Here is a 22,335-nt window from a genome sequence, read left to right as displayed (position 1 = left end):
TCGAGTATTAGATTAAAAGAAAGATAACTCAGTTGTGAGGGAAGATCCAAAAACTAACGAAGCTGATCTAAACAGCCCATATCTATCAAAAACAAGAAACCTAGGGACATTCATGTTCTCGTCTTTTGGCTGGAATAAAATATCAGAGCGAGATAGAAATCAGAATGGGAAAAAACTTTTGCTGTTTGGTTGGATCTTCGAGTGACCTTAGGGCTATTTAAATACCAACCTTAGAGGGAATGGGACGTACTTATCAACAATATTGGAATTTGGAATCCTGTAAACAGATCAAGCTAAACATTATGTATAATTTTGAGAAGAGTTGAATATTCGAAAAAAAGCTTTTTTTAAATTGAATAATACACTATGAACTAACACACTTAAATAAAGACACTAATAATACTAATACACGAGAAATAAATTCGGTCATTAATTTAAGACTAAACATCGAAATCTAACAACACAAGAAAAGAGAAAGTAAAAAAAATATAAAACGAGTATAACAATAAAAAATCAAATAAAAACAATAAAAGGAAATAACAAGAAATAATATTGAGCTTTAAAATGCTTCAGGTATAAGAAATAATAACCCATAAAAATAGGGGTGCTCAACCCCTAAGAAATATCTTAAAAGTGTTACGGGGAGCTGTTCATGACATACTCTAGAATTTATGGTCCAACAGGGAAGATTCCCAATGACTAGACTAATTGGTTTTTCATCGTCCTTATTTTCCATATGGTGATCTCTAGATCTCTAAAAGATAAATGTGTGTTCAACGCGAAAGGACGCTGCAGGATTTCTTAGCTAAGGCAGTTTTCTCTATTTAATATATAATTGGGTTTTGAGGCTTTCAGTTTTTTCTGGAAAGTTACTTGAAATTGTGAAAAGTTTAGAGGTGCTGGTCATCTCAGTTCCAAGTCCTCTGCAAGAAAAGTAATTTTGAATTTCCATCTCTTACTCTTACCAAGCTACTGACTACTGTTTGTGAGAAACAAAAAGTAGTATTGTTGCTCTGCAACACAACAGTAGGACTTACACAATTTATTATTGGAGCATTGCTTCTTCTTTTTTTTTGTTCCTTAGTTTCTTTTTTTTTCCTTCTTTCCCTTATGCTTTTTTTCCCTTGTCGCTCTGCAACACAACAATAGGAGCTATACAATTTATTATTAACGCTTTGCTTGTTTTTTTTTGTCTTTTTTGCTCCTTTGTTTCTACGTTTTTCTCTTTTTTCCCTTCTGCTTGTTTCCCTTGTTTCTCTGCAACACAACAATAAAAAATTGTTATTGTATAGCTCCTATTGTAACACAACAATAGGAGCTATACATGTTATTATTGGCGCATTTCTTGCTTGTTTTTTGCTCCTTAGTTTCTACTTTTTTCCCTTCTTCGTCGTACTCCCCTCTCTTTTTTTAGTAACGGCTGATGGTCCCATAACAACTTATTTGGAGAATGTCAAATCACCCAGATCAAAGTCTTCTTGGGAAGAGATGGCGTATAAGATATTGGCTGTGGTTTTGATAATTGTAGTTTTAATGAATGTCCTCCTTTTCCGAAGGATTGGAAATTTGGAAGTGACCGTCTCTAAGATTGCAGAACAACAGGAAAAGGTCTCATTTAGTTCAAGGTAAGTTTTATAGTTTTTTGCTTTAAAAAAAAAGAAAGAAAAAAGAATCAGTTTTAATAGCACTATTTATTGAAATTTTATACATATCTTTCAAAAATACGATAAATTAAATAATTTCCTAAGAAGACTGAGTTAATGGTGAACAATTTTTTTTTGGTATTGCGTGGTAAATAATATACAGGGAGAGTACATAAGTAGATACACAAGCAGCATCACATCAGTAAAAATTAAGCCAAGTTATTTGAGTACTGAAAAGGTTAAGAATAAGCTTTTTATGGCATATATGTGCAAAAGTTTTTTTTTAATACTGAACACTATTAGTGGTGTGCTCATAATTATATACATACTTTTTATATACTCCCTCCCTCCCCACGGGATCTGCTCCCTCTCCTTTAGTGGCGTAATTTCGTCAAAATCCTGAGGAGGGGGGCCAAAGTTGGAGCCAATTTTCCCAAATCAAGTGAAAATGACAGTAAAAAAAATTAAAAATAAACCATTTGGTACCATAAAGGTACTATTTAGTACTACAAAGGTACTTTATAGTATTATAAAGGTAAATATGTACTTCAAAAACTAATCTGTTTCTGTTGATGCTTGAATTTTGCAGGTTTATCTTAGTTTTGACAAGATTTTGGAAGAAACTAAATTTCAGCTGGGAGGGCAAACTGCGGTCTTGAGGTTATTACCGTATATGATTCGTCGCCAAAACTGGTGATTGGTTCAAATCCCTGAGCTGATATCTGAGGCCCATAATCAAGACAAAATTTATGAATTTCTCTAGCTTATGGAATTTTTTAGTAGTTGTGTATCAAAGACTGTAATATTTTGATTTACAATTAAGGTGTATTAACGTTTACGTTTGGATTCGGGCCCATTCATATTTTTCCGCTATGGTGGCGCTATTTGCAACTTTCATCATGTTCTATAGGTTTCACCCGGTACAGTTTATTGGCCAAAAGTAAGATATAGGGCGAACCCATGCCAACCAATGAAATTCATTCTCGTTTAACATCTAGACTTGACATTTCGCCAAAGTACGAAATTTTAGCGGAGATTTGACTACGATATAAGGAGCCGACGACTTTTGGATAAGGTATATTTTGAAGTAAGATTGAAAAAAAGAAAGAAATGAAGGATCAGGAGTTTCTAGTACCTGGTATTTTTTACTTATTTAGCTGTAAATATGAAATGCTTATTTTAAAATCAAATTGCCAGTTTTTCCCCGTCGCGGATGCTTGCGCGATATAGTTGACTCGAGTAGGCTAGCCATCTCCGGGGTGATCAAAAAATTTCTTTCTAAAGAAAGAAAATTATTTCTTAGACCACACTGCCTTTTCATTTACAAAAATGAAAAAGATAAAAATGGGTTTAATTTAAATAAAGTTTGATCCCACTCAAGAATTACGCTGTGTAAAATTCGAGGACAAACCTAGAACCGGTTATTCTTGTATATGTATTAAAAGATAATTAGCTTAGACTAAATGAAAAAAAAATGGCAGGTGACAGAATACATTAGAGTTATGTAATTTGGGCTATATATATGCATTTTCGGGGGGGGGCTAAAGTATTTGGATAATATGAAATTAGAAAACAATTCTTATTTCATAATATGCAGATTAATTGAAGGTAATAAATTTTGCATGCAGACCCGCTATATTTTAACCCCACCCCCTAGTGTGTAAACATTTAGCCAAATTTGTTTCTAAAGCATTATATTTTCATCCCGTTTTTTTTTTTCTTAGGAACTGCCTAGCTTTACTTCTTGAGTCGGGCTGCTATAACAGAAAATTACTAACCCGTTTTTTCTCTCTCGAGTTTTTAACCGAAGAAAACATTTTTCTGCAATTCGAAAATCGTTTCCTTTTGTAACATGAAATATTTTATTTACACACGTACCAGAACGAATGTAATTGAAATTTGAAATGCTATTTTTAAGTCAATAACCACTAGGTTGTTTTCCCCATCAGTTAAGCTAGTACCATATTGTTGCCTAGCTTTTTTGGGGGTGATAGGTTTCTTATTGCAAAAAAAAGTATTTGTTGAAACATTCGTACCAGAACGCCAGAAACAGATCATTGCTTTTTAGAAATATCTAGATTTAGAAGTGCAGACCTCAAACAATGTGTCAAAGAGGGATTGACCGTATGTCGTTTCAGTGGGAGAATTTTTTTATTCATCTCAAATCATTTTCAAAAATGCAAAAATCACCTTTGTATCGTAAAAACTTGTTTACTTCATAAGAAGAAAAGTATAGACGATATTTCGACATGTTATGCCTGGGACGCATCAAAGTCACGTTTGTCAACAAAAAAACTGAATTTCATTAATGACCAAGGACGTATCCAAGCGGGGGGAATTACAGCGTTTGAATCTCTGCCCCCCTTAAATTTTTGTCCTACTCGCAAAAAAGTAACAAAAATTTTATATACTCATTTTTTGTAACTCCTCCCACACCCCCCCCCCCCGAAAAATACTCTCATCCCCCCCCCCCCCCCCCTAACAACAATCCTGGATGCACCATTGTAAATCGTATGTGGTTTTTCTTTATTTTAGCGTCAAACTCGTATTTCAGAAGCAGAAACCTAATATCTAGATTTAGAAGTACTGATCCCAAGCAATGTGGTAAAGAGGGCTTGACCACACGTATTTCAGTGGCAGAATATTTTTTTTCAATCTGAAATTATTTTTGAAAAGGCAAAATCCACCTTTGTATCGTAAAAACTTGTTTACTTCCTAAGGAGACAAGCATAGACGATATTGCGACATTTTATGCCAGGGCTGCATCAATGTCACGTTTGTTGACTAAAAAGCAAAGTTTTATTAATGATCGAGGCCGCATCCAAGTGGGGAGATTTACCGGGTTTTTACCCCTCCTTCGGCCAATTTGTTTTGGCTTACTCGCAAAAATGTAACAACAATTTTTACAAAATCAATTTGAAAGTTTTTGTAACTCCCCTCCTCCAAAAAATATTTCAGCCCCCCAAACAACAATCTTGAATGCGCCCTAGTCAATTATATATGGTTTTGGTACTTGTCTAAAATATAAAACACACTCAAGAAATTGTGTTGCGATTACCCGGTTTTTCACGCTGTCTATACCAGACAATAATCTTCGGCTTGTTGAGAAACCAAATAATAGCTTTTATTATAGTTTAATATTTAGTTGGTATTTTGGTTAGGTTAGGTTTTGTTAGGTTTTGTTACTAAAGCATTGTATTTTCATCATATTTTGTTTTATTTCAAGCAGTCACCAAATTTCAATTCTCGAGTGTGTTTTATATAATAGACAAGTATCGTGGTTTTTTGTAATTTTAGCTTCTAACTCATATTTTAGAAGAAAAAACCTAAAATGATTCCTAACGTTGAGAAGTTTCCCCACAAGATTACCTCCTTTGGAGACACTAAGCGTAGACAGTAGTACTATTTCTAGACCCAAGATATCGAGCTTCTCTATGGGAGAGAGAGAAAAAGGGAGAGAGGGATTACAAAATTACCTTAAAAAAAGTATCAAAAATTGATAATATAATGTGTAAAATTGTGTCGTAAAGCTATGGGAATCGCATAAACTCAGCATTTTCAGAACTAAATACAAAAGCTAAATAAATTTAAATTTGAAGTCTGACTCGATTCCGATAGCATTATCAAATAACCTGATACTAGACTGAAGCATAGCATGTAGAGGATTTAAATAGGATTCAAACTTAAAGATTTTTTTCTACAAAATCACCCCTTTTTTTTCATAAAGTTCACTGAAATCAGATATACAACTGGGGTATTGGGAGACGCGGCCTTACTGGTGCGCAAGGCCTTGTGCAGCCGGCACTACGTGGGGCCTTACGTTATGGTCGTAATATAGCGGGAGCAATAATAATGTAGCCTCTAGCGGGACTGTTACCAATGTGATTCCTAGGGTTCAGCAGGAAAGTTGTGGTTTAGGGCCAAAAGGGTGTCTAACAAAGGAGGGTTTTGACAGTTTTAAAACCACTGGCCCCGCTTAATATAAAGGGGGAGTGCAAATTTGGGAACTCAAGTCGTACATTCCACGGTTTTTTCTGTGAGTCCCCTCATGAAGTCACAAAATCACTCATGTGATTGTAATTCATAACATATTTGGCCCTGTTAGCGCGAGGCCCAGTGCGGTAGCACCACTTGCCACCCCCAAAGGACGGCACTGGCTATCAAAGGGGTTGGAATCGAAAGTCCATACTAGATACTTAAGACCAATAATAATCTAGTATGAAAATATATTTTGAGTTAACAGATTGTCCAGCTGTGATACTAGGTAACTTCATGTTGCTCCTTACTTTCAGTTGAAAAACTTTTTTTTTTAATTTAATTTCTGATTGTTTTTTTAAACAATGCTGTAAAATCCGGCACCCCCTTCATAGCAATGTCCCTTCCCCCATGAAAAGATCCTTCCAAATTACCCCTGATACCCCCCACTACCACAAAAAAATCCCCCCTGAAAACGTATGTATATTTCCCAATAAACAATACTATGTGTAAACAATGGGTAAAGTCCATTAATTTTAGCCCTCCCCTGGGAACTTTGGGGGATTAAGTTATCCTAAAAGACATAGGTACTATATTTTCGACCATGCAGAACAAAATGGCTGTCTCAAAATTTTGATGGGGTGACCATGGGAAAAAATGAGCGTCCGACGGGGCCTAGTTGCCCTCCATTTCTTTTGGTCACTTGAAAAGGGCACTAGAACTTTTAATTTCCGCTTCAATGAGCCCTTCCACGATATTCTAGGACCACTGGGTCGATACGATCACCCACGGGGAAAAGAAAAAACAAACACACATCCGTGATCTTTCTTATGGCAAAAAATACAAAACTCTACATTTTTTGCAGATAGGAGCTTGAAACCTCTACAACAGGGTTCTCTGATACGCTGAAATTGATGGTGTGATTTTCATTAGAATTCTATGACGTTAAGGGGTTGTTTCTCCTTTTTTCGAAAATCAGGAAATTTTCATAGGCCAGTAACTATTGATGGGTAGGATTAAACTTGATGAAACTTTTATATTTGAAATCAGCATTAAAATCTGATTTTTTTTTTTTTATGTATCTATTGGTATAAAAATTCCGTTTTTTAGAGTTTCGGTTAATATTGAGCCGGGTCACTCCTTACTTGCAGTTCGTTACCACGAACAGTTTGACAATATTAGTTTCAGTTCGGTGGGAAACTATCACCCCTGGAAAAAAAAACATCACCCCTGGGGAAAAAAAACAAAAAAATAAACACGCAACCGTGATCTTTCTTCTGGCAAAAAATACAAAATTCCACATTTTTGCAGGTAGGAGCTTGAAACCTATACACTAGGGTTCTTTGAAACGCTGCATCTGATGGTGGGATTTTCATTAAGGTTCTATAGCTTCCACGGGGTGTTTCTCCCTTTTTTCGAAAACGAGGGAAATTTTATCAGGCGCGTAACTTTTGATGTGTTGGACTAAACTTGATGAAACTTATGTATTTGAAATCAGCATTAAAATCTTATTCTTTTAATGTACCTATTGGTATGAAATTTCCGTTTTTCCGAGTTTCAGTTACTATTGAGCTGGGTCGCTCCACACTTGCAGTTTGTTGCTACGAACTGTTTGACAATATTATCTTCAGCTCGGTGGGAAACGCCATTGTAGCTATATTTTAATTAAATATTTAGTTGGTATTTTTGTTAATTTAGGTCGTATTTTATGTAATGCGGTCTGGGCGGTCCCTCCCATAATTTATTGTTGTAGTCGCCATAATTTTGTTACTAAACTATTATATTTACATCATATTTTGGTGCATTTCATTATGATTAACCCAACTTCACTTCTTGAGTGTGGTGGCTATAAGACACAAGTACCGTAGTCACAGAGCAAACATTAGTTTGATCTGATTTTGATTTAGCTTTTTTCGCTTATATTGAGTCGGGAGGGGTGCTGTAATAAATTTTCCCCCCGAATCGCAAACCTCCGGAACGACTTTTTAATGGAGTGGGGGGGGGCTGCGGTCAATGTTATTGGTCAAATCTCATGGAAACATCTTAATAAAATAACAGTAGTACTACAAAATGTATTTTTCCACCTAACATGTTAGCTTTTTTTTAGCAATCCCCCCACCCTCAGTTGGTTGCCGGTATAGTTCTAGGATATACAAAAAAAAAAAATGGAACAAGGTAATTATTGATTCATATTTGCAGTAATTTTCTATTAATCAGAGTTGCATGCTTCCTTCCATTGTTACCCACATAGGCTATATTGGAATATAGTCAAATAATATTTGGTGCTTACATGTTATAGCGACCACACCAAAGAATTGAAGTTAGGTTAATAATTTTGAGATATACCAAAATGTTAATGAAAATATTATACTTTAGTAAAAAAAAAAAAAAAAAAAATATGGAAAATACAACACAGAATTATGGGAAGCAGGACGGCCAGAACACATTATATTTAATACCTAGATTAGCCGCCTCTATATATTAAATATTTAGTTAAAATATACGCCCAAAATTTTTTCTCTCGCTCAGGCTAAGCTGATTATCTCCGAGTGAAGACAAAGAACTGATTTCATTACAGATGAAGAATAAAGTGTGGTCGCTATAACACGTAAGTACCTAATATACTAATCTAGTAATTATATTGAAATTTTAGCGGAAATTGTTTCATCAGGTCAAGAATGTGACAATATTTTATTTATTTCGCTTTTGTTGGTTTGACATTACGAACAAACTGTTGATGAGAAATAAGTGGAAAAATATCAAACAAACAATATCTACAAAGTTAGTTTCTCAACTGGGACTGTAGCCAGTCTAGGCATTAGATCCCATTTTAACAGTAGTGATTATTATACTGAAAAAAGCTTGAATGGCAAATGTTTGAGTATATTTATTTTTTCGCAAGCTAACTTTCAAAAGATTGCCCGTGATTCGGTATAATTTGAAAATAAATGAATTAGGAAGATTATATCATTTCCATGCCACGTTTTCATTACTTTTTTGTGGATTGGTAATAAATTCACATAGATAAATTAATGAAACGTATATAAATAAATTATAATCGGATTTGTTAAACAACTTTGAACAAAACAATATCCAAAGACATAATTTCCATTTTACTGTAGTCAAATACATCGAATGGGACATCCAAGATTAGATACTTCTAGACTTGTCTTGAGTTTTGCTTTATTTTCTTATTATGTTTTTATTTACCAAGATGAAATTGTTTAAATAACAGAGTTTCATATACTACGGAGACGAATATTCGAAAGTAGTCAATTCAAGAGCTTTGCCTTGTGTTTTTGTCAGACCGTAACTGTAAGGCACAACTGTATTTTGTTAAACCAACTATAACCACCTACTCTAGAGGCATTACATTCACCCTTCTTGACGGATCCGCCTTTATGTCTTTGAATGAGAAATTGCAAAGTAGAGTCCATCCAGAGGTAAAGATTAATGCTCTTTGAAGCAATTTTACATTATTTTTTACAGAATATTAAAAGAAAATTATAAAATTCGGAACGGTGAATAAAAATATCTGAAGATAATTAAAAATTTGTTATAAAAATATTGTAAATTTGGTTGAAATATTAGCTTCAGCTTAGTAGAAAAATTACATATTTAAAAAAAAAAAATTTTCTTAAAAAAAAAAAACTGAAGCAAATTTAAGAAAAATAATGCGGTGAATTTATAAAGTTAAATATCAGCTATGGAATAATAACAGAATTTTTAACTTTCGTTCAAAATTGAAGACGGTACGCGATCTATTAAAAATCGGCCAAAAACATGCATGGTAAGCATAAACCTTAATCCTCGAAAAAATCTCTTGGAAGCTTTATTGCAATTTTTTTTGGCTATCCTGAAAACCGTGAGATGGAAGATATGCCCTTTGGCTCTAAGCACATAGTGTATAACTGCCAGAAAATGCTTTCAGTGTGATTGTAGTAGTTTGTTTTTTGTTTTACTCTGTTTTCTTAGTACAGGGTTACTCAAACTTATTGCCTTATATCATAATGAAAAATATATGTGACTTAATTCTGATTTTAAAATCGACCAGCGAATTCTAGTAACTAAGAACTCTATTGGTTTTATTTATGTACTTTTTTTGTTTCAACAATCCTCTATATAAACAAAATAGTGTGTTTTTAGTTACTATTTAGTTATTGCTTATCGAGCAATAACTATATGGCTTATATGGCTTATCGAGACACGTACTTATTATACTGACACGTACACACGTACGAGTACACGTTCACGTGTACAGACATGTACGCAGCAGTTGGGCATAAGGATCTGTCTCTCTTTAATCTTATTATTCTAACTAAGCTTGTATTATTCATCTGTTTTGAAAAATATTTCCGTCCCCCATACTTCCTAAACAAGTTCATCCACTAACTTGCATTAGTCTATCCTACCTCCAAGCCTAGTGCTTAATATCTGAACTTGATTGACTTTAAGGCTCATCATAGTAAGGAATTCAGGGGCTTATCCTTGCACCCTTGGGAGAATTTCTTGTAAACAAAAGTTGTATGATTGCTCTTGGAGAGAGACTGTGTAACGGTAGACGGCTAAACTTCAAATTGCTTTCTACCAATGTGAATATTCAGAGAAAATACATTCATTTATTTTCGTGAGAAAAGATTTGCTTCTAAAAAGGAAAAGCGCAGACAAATAAATAAATTGCACAGATCCTCGGAAAAGGCCAATGGCGTTTAAAGGAGGGGGAATATGTTCTTATGGTTTAAATTCTAACATCAAAGAGAGAAAGTGAGGAATTTTCATCAAAACTCATCAAATGAACTAAGCCATCAAATGATACAGCTATCAATTCAATGAAACTTCGTAATAATTTTAAACTGATGAAACAACCAATATAGAACGCTCCTGTCAAGTCAAAAAAAAAATCAGTAGTAAGGGGCGTTTCTAAGTGATATTGTGAAATATAAATAATCTTAAATATAATAACTTTCGACCTATCGAATGGTTGCGAAAAGAGGATAACTAATTACACTTGAAATATCATTATTTTTCATACGTTATTAAAACTCGGGTAATAAAATCCACACGAGCATGGATAAGACCCAAATTTAATTTATTATTAAGGGATTTCGCTTAGATTTAGACAAAATACGTCGAGCTAAAACAGACCTACAATGTTCGCATTTACAATTTCGAAATTTCAACACATGAATTTGTAATTTTTGAACACATATAAACAATTAAAAATGAAAAATAAAAAATAAACAATTAAAAATGTTCATATTCTCATTTCTATCTAAATCACTCAGATTTTTATTTAGTTTTATCTATTTATTTATTAATACCAAGCATGGTAAGGCTCACGAAGTTTAGACTATCCAGAAAAAAGTTCCAATTGACACTTTTTTCACACCAGATTCAACGAAACTGCGTATAAACTGTGCTAAATGATAACCCTGCTCAATTTTAATATTCAAGGAACTCGCACAGTCATTTTTTAAGGGTAAAAAACAAAATGTACCAACAAATTCAAATAAAAACCCGCAAAATTTTAAGTTTGAGTCAGAATAACTGGAAACTCTTATAAAATACACAAGGGCTTGATTAGGGTCCAAATTCTGTTTCATTAGAAGGGGATCTTACTTTGATTTAGAATATTAAGTTGACCCCACCCCCCCCCACCCCATCCCAACAAAAACAATTGTAAAGTCACGAGAATTGCCCAAACTCGTTTTAGATTAAGAAATTTCAAAACATGATTTCGCAATTTAAAACATGTGAAAATTAAAAAAAAAGTCAATTTCATTTCTAACTGAGACACGAAGTGGATTATTTATTTTTATTTATTTACTTATTAACATCAAAAACTTCACAAAGCATTACTTACTTGTAATTGTACTTGTGGTGAGGCACAGGCTGTTCAGTCCAACTAGGCACCGAGGATATGATGGACCATATTCTAACCACTGTTTAGGGACGGATGATTTCCAACCATGATTTATCCCAATTGTGTCCGTACATCCTGAAACCTTCCAAATGCTCGAGGTCTTTCTTCATTGTGGCATGCCAAGATTTAGTTTGGCCACCTTGACGTTTCTTCCCGTGGAAGAGGGGCTTAAATTCAAGGGACTGACGGGTCAGGTAATCACTTGGGCGCCGCACAACGTGCCCAAGCCATCAGAGCCTTCTGCTATTGATGATAGCGGATAATGAATGCTTCTGGTTGCACATTTCCATTAGTTGCTGATTCAAAAAGCATAGACTATCAAGAAACGGTTCCAATTGAAGATTTTATTTTCCCTACCAAAGATAATTTCCCTAGAATTTTTCCTACCTATTTTCCCTAGAATTACTGAGAATAGTGGTAGGTTGTGTGAGATGGAAACTGCTTAATTTTGTAATCCCAGAAACCCGCATAGTCTTATTCAAAGGATCAGGTCAACCAAGGGCGGATCCAGGATTTTTTTTCGGGGGGGGGGGGGTTACTAATTTTTGACTTTTTTTTGGGGGGGGGGGGGTTACTAATTTTGACTCAGTTTTCGACTAATTTTACTGATTTTTACCTAGGTTTTACTAATTTTCGACTTATTTTCGACTCGGTCAAAAATTTCGGGGGGGGGGGGTACAAACCACGTAACCCCCCCCCCCCCCCCCCTGGATACGGCCTTGAGGTCAACATGCACCAGTAAATATGAAGAGCATCCGTAAATATTTCCTGTTTTGAGCCAATTTAAATTAAAATTTTTGTTATAAAATGCACACGAACTTTAGAGGCTACATTGACTTCTTTTACTGTCGTAGTTGCTAATATTATTCGTTATCAATTTTCGGAAAAAAAAATATTTCCAACATTTTTTTCAGTTCGGACGAGTTACCAGCTAGTTACGAGGGATGGGTATCGTTGCTTCGTCGACAGGAAGAGAATCACAGAAAAGAAGTTGATCGGTGGAAACTTGTCATTGAATCTTCTGTAAATACGTTAAAGCAGGTCAGTTTATTGTTTTCTCCTTTTAAAATTTTCCACTTTCAAGGTTCGTTATTTTTATCTAACAGTGTAATTTCTACGGCGAAAAATTATTAATAACTGGTGCGATTTGAATGATTTTTTTTATAAAAGGATTTCTGAGGGGATTATTGTTTTTAATTTTACTTTTTTGGGGGTGGTCACGTTATTCTAGTTTCTTGCGTTTTTCAATAACATGAGAGATGAAATTACTTTTTTATCGATTCAACCAGGATTTTCCCCTTTTTTTTGGGGGGGGGTTTAATATTTAAATTTTCAATATTTTTTAGATGAGTCATGGAAATTGCTGCAGAGACTTGAATTTTCACCATACTTTAGCTATGAAAAGAAAAAAAAACATTAAAAAAACTCAGAATCGCTTGGTTGTCACTTTATTTATTTTTTTATTTTATTGTTTCATGCTGGATAGCTGCGTTTTTTTTTTAGCTAATAAGGATCAGGTCCTCACTGCAGACTTTATATGATAAACCAGATTTGACTGTCACTGTGGGGTGTCCAAGCAGTACCATTGGTAGGATTCATTTAATCCATTTTAAAAATAGAATTTCAAAATTTTAATTCGTCTTAAGGAATCGAGAAGAACGTAATAAAAAACAAAGACCAGACTAATAAGAAAATTGCTGAATAGACAATACGGCCACTGAGTGGCTCACCAATTGGTTTTATAAGGGGATGCTTGATAAAAGTGGAACTGTAAAGATTTTTTTCCGTTTTTTTTTTAAATAACAGAAATCTCAATAATATTGCTTCTTAATGAGCTCGGTTTTACGTGGAAAAACAGAATGAATCTGAGTAGTGTTTAATCGCACTAGTGAATGATGAGCTAAGTAAAAAGCTATGTATCTGATAGGAGACCTTTTGCACTGACAAGCTAGGCTCTTGAAATAAGATTCAGAATTATCAGTGGAAGTTTATAAAACTGGATCGGAAAACTGTGGAACAGAAAGACTCATAAACCCGCAATCCAAGACCCACGAGCCGGTAAATAATCCAAATCCAGGATTTTTTTTTGCCGAGTTCACTATCCAGATATTGACTGTCTAGATAGTGATATCTGATATCACTATAATTCACTATCTAGATGTTGAGCTCCCGATCCCAGAGTTTCTAGTTGTGGTTATTTTTCAAAATATCCAAAAGTTGGATAATTATACTAAAAACACAAAACAATACGGGTAAGTCTTAAAAGCCTGAACATTTCCGAGGATTCTGACTGAAGCAATTATGTCGTGCTATTCTATTAGGCCTATTCTAATAAATCGTTGAAAGAAGTTGGTAATATTCTAATTAATATTTCAAATTACTTGTGTGTTAACTTCAGCGGCGGATCCAGAGGGGTGGGAGGGGCGTGGGGGCGCGCGCCCCTAACGTAGTCTAAATTAGTGTAATTTACTTGATTCACGCAATTTTATCGGATTAACCTATTTTGCCCCCCCCCCCCTAAAAAAGGTCCTGGACCCGCCCCTGGTTAACTTATTGCTATAAAATGCTCAGTTCCAAACAAAAGTGCTCAGTTCCAAAAAAAACTAATAAAGATGGAAACTTTTTTTTTAATTACCCTGGCAAACGTATCAGTGAATCATCTGAAAATACGTTTAATGAGAAATATATCGTTGAATATTTAGGATATACGTTTAAGCAGATTAGATAATTTTTACTTCTTTTCCTGTTGTCTTCGTTTGTTCTTTTTTTTCTGGAAATATTCCAAAATTAAAAGCATGGAAAGAACAGAAGCAAAATACAGTCCAGACTAATTAAAGATAAATGGAAAGAATCAGAAAAGAGTCCGGAAACTAAACCTCATGGTTTAGTTTATTAAAGGCTAAACTATAGAATATGCAAGACTGAAGTTGGCTCTTTGGCGCATACCCTGGCTCTTATTGGTTTAAAAAACTACTAATGTCAGACAGAATGCAGTAGAAGAAAGAATGACACCAAAGAATATAGTTGAACAGTTACAGCCAGTTTTAGGTTTTTGGCATAGATAATCATATTTTATTGACACGTGTCAAAAATGGCTCATGAATTACAAGAATTCTTTCTCTCTCTCTCTCTCTTTCTCTCTCTCTCTCTCTCTCTCTCACTCTCACTCTCTCTCTCTCTCGCTCTCTCTCTCTCTCTCTCTCTCTCTCTCTCTCTCTCTCTCTCTCTCTCTCTCTCTCTCTCTCTCTCTCTCTCTCTCTCTCTCCTCTCCCTGCATTTCTTTACTAATGTCAAATACATTTCGTTTTATTTTTATCTTTCAGACTCAGAGCTCTTTGTCAGCAGTTCTAAAAAGTATGAGCGAAGACAAATATACAGGATATGTACATACAGAGTGTGGAGAATCTCAGAATTGTGACCTTTAATTAGAGTGTCTGTGGACCAACTTACATTCCTAATTTTACTATTTATTTGCAATTTTGACTATCTCTCAGAACAGAGCTGCCGGATAGTGTATTCTAACCACTTATGTTATGGATTTCACAGTTTAATGAGCGGCCATATCGTTTAGCCTAAGATTTGCAATCGTGCTCTAACATCTGTCTTTAGATTTATTTGACATCTATAACGAAAGTTTGCAGGAGTTGTTAGTTGCAGTTTTTTTTTTATTTTTATTTTTTTTTTTTTATTCAAACTAAGTCTGCATTTAGAAACCATTTCTTCTTTTTTACTTTTGTTCTTAGACTATTATAATTTTGTCCAAAATTGTCAAATTATATAGAAAGTTTAGGAAATGCTTTTGAAATCATAATAACTACAAGATTGCTGGGGGAGGGTGGTCTGGGTGCCGTGATTATATTTTATTACTTTGAATCGTATCTCTTCAAATAAATAATTATAATAAGGGTAAGGTTCTGTTTTGTAATTGAAGTGACCGGGACATAAAAGCGAACAATGTTTCGATTCTGAAATTATGTGACAAAAAGCTTTAATTCCCAGGATACCAAATTGGGGTATATCGTACTATGGGCTTTTAAAGCCATCAGAGGGAATAAGGAGGATTCCCCTTTCTATAACTATTCGAAATTTAAAAATAATTGAAAAAATCTCTGGTCTGAGAATCCACTGTTTACGTTTCCAACCCTCCACAAACATCCCTTTAGAAACTGCAAGGGCAAGTAATTATCCTAATATGATAACTGGTTTACTGTTGGAATGCACCCGAGCAAGTTTGTTTGCCAGAAGTCATTTATTAGTTATTTCTTAATTATTAGCTATTTAATTAGTCATTTGCTAATTTTAGCTAGTTAATTAGTCATTTGTTATTATTTTTGTTCCATAGCACCGGGCTAAGAAAAAAACATTCTTATTCTTTTAAGAATTGAAAGTGCTACAATATTTACTTAAACCTTTTTACTTCTGATAATGTGCTAAGGGCTATGCTATTCTTTCTTCAGTTACACAAAACTGAAAAATTGGAATTTACTGTAGAAAGTTGGATAATTATACAATGAGCAATAAAAGTTAGTGTAGTCTTTTCGTGAAGCTACCGAATGCTAATGCATACCTAAAAGCTGTTAGTAATATTGATATAAAGTGACCCGCCCCACCACAGGTATCCAGAGGGAGACCCCCCATCCTCCGAAGTATCACCCCAACTCAGAAATTGGTCGTAAAATTATCCTAAAAACTAAAAATGTGCTTCTCCAACTCGTAAAAACGCAGGTGAAAACCTCTCTCCTCGTCCAGAACAAAACTTATTCTGCAACATCTCCGGGCAGAATCATTCCGGCAACCTCCTCTTCCTGAACAAAATCATCAATTTGGCAACCTAATTGTTATCGTAGTCCCTTCAGAAAGTTCCTAAAAATCTGTATTTTATTTTGCTGATGATGCTTTATATGACAATGATGTGGAAAAGGGCTTGATCATTGTTACTAGAAAGCCCATAACCCTTAATGGTAGAGGGTAAATTTGGACATTGGTAATCCACACAACCTCTAATCTTTGTCCGAGATAAAAAACCTTTGTGTGAAGAGCATTCGAGTTGTTTTTTTCCCCAAAGAATAAAGGTTAGACACTTCAAAAAAGGTATATTTAGGTCGAAATATTAGATTTTTTGATAGTTTGTCTGTTTTAAGACGAGCCTTTGAAGAACATAGGCAGTTCTATTTCATGTATATTTTTTTGCTGAAGATGCTTTATTTACCAGTGGTACTGTGCTGTAATTCGGGCAATGCCTTTAAAAGACATTTCAAATATTTTTGTTGCTGTGGGGGGATTGCTTTAGGTGGTCTAAGACTAAAGTTAGAACACATATTTTCTTATTTATATGTTTTTTCCATTTTGCTTGAATTTCCTTTTCCATTTTATGTTTTGTTTTTCTTTATACTTTAATACTAAATTTTTAGTGGAGTTTATTTATTTATTAGATATTAGTAAAACTTATTTATTATCACAGATACCTTTTTAAGGAGCTCTGAAGAGACCTTTGTATTGAAGAGGATTAGGCATTGAATTCAATTTTGTCTAATTCCTTGTGTAAAATAGTTTAGCCATGACAGTGAAAATATACGCCAATAATTGATTTGAAAACTGCGCCAATGTTGATTTGAATCCCATCTACATTTTTTAGAATAAGTGCTTTTAAATTGAAATTTGCCTATGCCATAGCTCTTGAATTAAGATTTCAACTTCTTCGTTCTTCCTTTAAGTTGTAGGTCAATTTTGTCGCACGAAAGCCGCCCCCCCCCCCTAAAATGTGCTCAAATAGCACAAATACAACACTGATGGAAATTGCCATATTCTAGTTGAGTTCCCCATGCGAATTGATTTGTATCAGTGTTCTCGCCATCATTATTTTGAATTAACTTTCTTTACTAAGATGACCATAGATTAATTGTTTGTATATGTGTATGCAAAATTTGTCTTTCATTGTCATATTTTAAGGGGATCCAGTACCTTAAAGGATCGCCCTATCTTGCCCATAGTAAACTTTTTTGTTTCTTGGTCAAACTATTTAGGGTTGATTGGGCGGTCTTTTTATAACTTGTAGAGCTCCGAATAACAGTAAACATAGCTGTGAGACTTCCGAATAAATGACACTTCTAACCTTCTGTGCTATAAATAGATATTCGGATTTAATGAAACTTGTATTATTAGGAAATTTTAAAATTTTTTTTTTTTTCGATTTAATGGACAAAAATTTTCCTTTTAAAGTTAAGGAAAGGGTCATCCCTAAAAATATTCTAGTATACCTGCTTAGAAAATATTAAAAATCAGAGGAAATATCAATTGAGTAATTTAACAGCTGTAAGATATTGAATACCCTTAACAAAAAATAAATTTTGTCATTTTCTGCATAAAAGTGTAAAATTTATTCTTAAAAACTTCAGAACTATTGATCATGATAAGGTATTGATGCGAATGAATCCGCAATTGATAGTGATTTTGTGATTTGGTCAATGTTTTATTGCCAGTACTACTGTTTGTTCCCAAGGAAAAATGTTAGAAAAGAAAAACTTCCAAAATCCGTGTTGTAGATAATATGTGCCAGGCGATCTAGATCCGAAATATCTTAGGTATTTTCTTAATCCGCTTTTTTTTGCATAATTGTTTGGTTTCAGAAAAGACGAAATCAAGGCTTATGGGTCTTACCCAATTTACTCTATGTATATTTACTGTTCCTATTCTCCACTAAGCTAATCTACAAACTTTTTCAAAGAATGAACCCATAAATATCTTAATTAGAGCACTCTCAGAATAAGACAGTTCAATGAGAACTCGTAATTTAACTGATCATGTAGCGTGACCATTTTCTTAGTTGATTTAAATGTTATGACATTGGCTAGATGTGCTAGGGTCTCTTGTCAAGAGTGCGGGAATAGGGATAGGATAACATGTTGTTACGTATTGATCCAAATGCATTTCCAGGTAAATATTTATACTTAGCACTTATTAGACGATCCATAAACATGATTAAAAACGGAATTACTTGTGAAAGTTTCTTTGCTTGGCAACTATAGCTTCGGTAATTCGAAAGGCAAGATGCTACGTGACTTTTTTTTTGTCAAAAGAGTATTTGGGACAAGGTCATGGAGACAGCATTGCCGAGTGGTGGGATGATAAAATTTTTATTGTACGGAACATTCAGAACTTGCAGATGAAACATATCTTGGTGTATGGAACTTTAGTATTTTTTCTTCCCTCCGAATAGCTTGACCCATTTCTTCAAAATCAGAATCATGGTACTTTCTGTGATATTGCACCTTCGCCTCTGCTAATTTTTATGTTGTACCTGAACCATGGTTATTATAATGTAATGACAAGCGGCAGTGGTCTTGGGGCTATTTGGGTATTTATAACCCACCCTATTGAATAAACGATTGATTGGTGTATTCTATATTTCTGTATATTATTTGGGTTTTCAGATAATTAAAAGTGTCTATTGTACACCAAATGCGTTCCACCCCCTTTTCTAAATTTATAAGTAGTGGGAATTTTCAGCTTTGGATGTATAAACTGTGTTTGTCTTATCTTTAAAAACCCAAAACGTTTTCTCCAGTTTTTATTCTTTCTTGCAAAATCCTTAATTTTTAACACAATACTGCAACTATCAACAATTTATTGAAGCACTAAGCCTCCTGAGCCAATGCAGCTGCGCACTCTATCGCCCCAATCTGTTCAGAGCTTCAATCCTTATTTATTCCCAGGAAGTCTCTTACCCCCGTTCGGTAACCACCTGCGTTTCGCTTGGTCCCTTATAGATAGCCAGAAAGCAAAGTCTGGTGAATTTATTATCCTTTTGTCAACCGTCTTTCGAATTACCGCAATCTTTACTAAAAAATATAAATAAATTTCGTCTCTGAAACCAAATGTCATAGTCTCTCTAGGTAAACAATATCAATGTATAACTTGTAATATAATTCTTATTTAAAGTCTAATTTTAAAATTGGTATGTTTTGTGGGTCGTTTAGAATGAGTGTAAGGCTTTGACAGGCCGAAGAAAACTAGCATTGTTTTCTTAATCTGTGTTTTCTTTAAAGATGATTGCAGTTTTTGTGCTGTGGTAGTACCGTGGATTGATCTCTACTAGGGAATGCAGGGCCTTGGGTTCGATCCTAGCTACTGCAAGCCTGGGTGACACCTGTCCTTGTAAAATACATTGGGACTGTAATGTCGACCATTGTTGACACTCTCTGCACCACCAATGGGCTTGAAGCATTTTTTTCTTTCGTGATGGAAGTTTTTTGACAGTGCTGTTATGTCTAAAAGCCGTATCTGTCATTTCATTTCGCCTAAGGTTATTAGCAAAACTATTTTCTAAGATCTTCTCAAATGGAGGGTAAGCAGGATAATGTAGATCAGATGGATTGGAGCAAAGTGTATGGGTAACTTATAAGAGTGGAAACTGGCTATAGTATCGGCCAAAAAAAAATCATCAAAGCCATCTATCATTTGGCGACATTTGGCATTTTTTCAAGCGTTTTAATCGTTTTCCCGTCAGGAACTGAGATCAGAGACGGATCACTTCACTGAAAAAATCCTAAGCGACGCCAAGCGCTAGATGGCGTCGAGTTTTTCCTGCCGACACTAGTGCCAGTTTCCACTCGTGTATGTTACCCATACTCTTTGAATCAGATTGTGATTGAATATAATGATTCTCCCTTTGAATGCAGCTTAGAAAACGGTTTTGATTGAGCAATTGTTTCAGAATTTTCAGATACGGCCTTTTTAACGTAACAGTGACGATATATCTTGGCTATTCTATACCCAAGGCATTTTTTAATGACATATCGTTTATATTTTAACTTGAATAAGAAATTCGTCAAGTAGTAAAAAGGCGATTTGATAATAGTTTTTTTTTTCATTTCCTGAAAAGGATGCATAGAATAAGAAAATAATGTTAGCTGTCTGCTGTTTTTCGAGACTGAGATGTAAAATAATAGTCATTTCCATTCTTGTTTTATGCTTGCGGAATTGCGTGAATGACGGATTCTTGATGCAGGTTGGTGATACAGGGAAGTCTAGTATTAAAGGCCTTCTATTATTTGTTGTTTTGATAAGAGAATAAATTTGTAGTTTTAGTTTTGTTGAATTTCGTGTTATTTTTATTTATGTTGCATTTCTTTTGTGTAAGAGATATGGGAGGTAGTGAGACAGTATAAGTTGATCTGTGATTTATTTTGAATTTATTTAGTAGTGATAATAAAGTTATATAAGTATATATCTGTTGATCTAGCCAAATTTTGGAAACTGATTGGAGAGGAAATTTTGCCATTGATGTTTTTGACGCATTTTTTTTTAATTTGACGTTTTTGATGTTGCGATGTGTGCTTAAGAGAAACTTAATACTGGTGAAAGATATTTTCTTTAATAAGATAACTGGATGTAAAAATATCATATTAAAAATGCCTCTGATAGTGCTGCGTTACCCAGTGTTACTGGAAAAATTCAAAAAAAATTAATTTGGGAATATACTGATTTCAGTAAACAGTCCAGGTTTATTTTGATACAACCCGGTATTTTTTTTATAAAATGTAGCAATTTCTTTCGTTGAGCATCATACTCTTAAACGGCGGGAAAAGATAGCTGAACCTTGCGCTTCCCTTGTTTTGCTCTTCGTAAAGAAGCTAAAGGCGTCTTATCCTAGAAGAAGAAAAGACGAAACTCAACGTCATAGAAGGGAACATGTGAGGACAATTGAGCTATGGCACAACTAAATTCTAAGCCATAAGGACCCCGGATGATGCGAGTCTTAGAACTATTTGTCGATTGATTGATTTATTGAAACTATTTTTATTGGTTATATTGAAAGCTTGGTTAATATTCAGAATATGGGCTGGTTTTGAAGAAAAATTATCCGCATAAATGTACCTTCTTTTTTTTTGCAGCTAATTGATTTAACCGAATGACACTGGCTTTCTTTCTTCCGAGACAAACAAAAGTTATATTTCTATTCACTTTCTTATATTAATGGAAGGGTTGCCAACCCTAGTGATTCATCGCTATTTCTAGTCATTTTTTATTGCTTAATCAAAAAATCACTAAATTAGCACATAAATCACTAGATTATTGAAAAAAAATTATTAAATCAATCAAAAAAATCACTAAAATCTAGTGTTTTTTTTCACCGGTTGGCAGTCCTGATTCTTGGTTTTCCTCTAAATAATGGTCCTGGTGTAGGCTGACTTAAAACAATGATACTACAAATGAAATTATTGGAGTGGTAATACACGTCTATTAATATGAAAATCAGTAGCCAGATGATGCCAACAGCATTTAAAAAACTAAAATTAACTCTATACTTACTTTTTGTTATCAGGAGCAGATTGATGACGAATTATGGGCTTTCATACGTAAAATACATCAGTGTCTATAACTTTTGTAAATTTATTTTGCTATTTGCTGGGGATACTGGGGAAATTGCTTAAAACCAAATTCACCCTACATACGTGCCTTTGACAGACCATATGGAATTAAAAATAGTTCTGAGAAATATAATTTAAAATATTTTGAAAATAGGGAACTGGCTTATACTGAAATTCATGAGATATTGTGCACAAATTGCAAACTTTGGGTAAAGTATGGTCAGTGAAGTTTCACGCGAAAAATTGTTTTAGGTTACACAGAAGTCAAATAAGTAGTTGGCATGGTAATGAATAGGTACACTCGAAAAAGAAGAAAAAACAGTCAGAATTAATCCGAAGTTCGGTGCAGAACTAGAATATGACTGGCGTCCTCATAGTTCCCCCCCCCCCGTCGTCCTTTAGTGGTGCAGAGGGATTAATTTCT

General features: G+C 34.3%; 1 protein-coding gene across 2 annotated transcripts in view; it reads left to right on the top strand.

The window, feature by feature from the left end:
* Positions 1-20,784, top strand: part of LOC148949227 (protein Aster-B-like) — a 239,676-nt gene extending 218,892 nt beyond the window's left edge. For both annotated transcript variants that reach the window (XM_089093279.1, XM_089093280.1), the window contains 3 exons: positions 1,415-1,625; positions 12,456-12,582; positions 14,865-20,784. In XM_089093279.1, the coding sequence (XP_088949405.1) occupies positions 1,415-1,625; positions 12,456-12,582; positions 14,865-14,966 (440 nt within the window). In that variant the 3' untranslated portion in view covers positions 14,967-20,784. The remainder of the gene's footprint in view (positions 1-1,414; positions 1,626-12,455; positions 12,583-14,864) is intronic.
* Positions 20,785-22,335: the final 1,551 nt, after the last annotated feature.

The sequence above is a fragment of the Artemia sp. Qi Xiang Cuo genome, chromosome 8 (genome assembly GCF_049724085.1).
Source record: "Artemia sp. Qi Xiang Cuo chromosome 8, ASM4972408v1, whole genome shotgun sequence".
Lineage (NCBI taxonomy): Eukaryota > Metazoa > Arthropoda > Branchiopoda > Anostraca > Artemiidae > Artemia > Artemia sp. Qi Xiang Cuo.
This window is presented reverse-complemented; position numbering and strand designations above follow the sequence as displayed.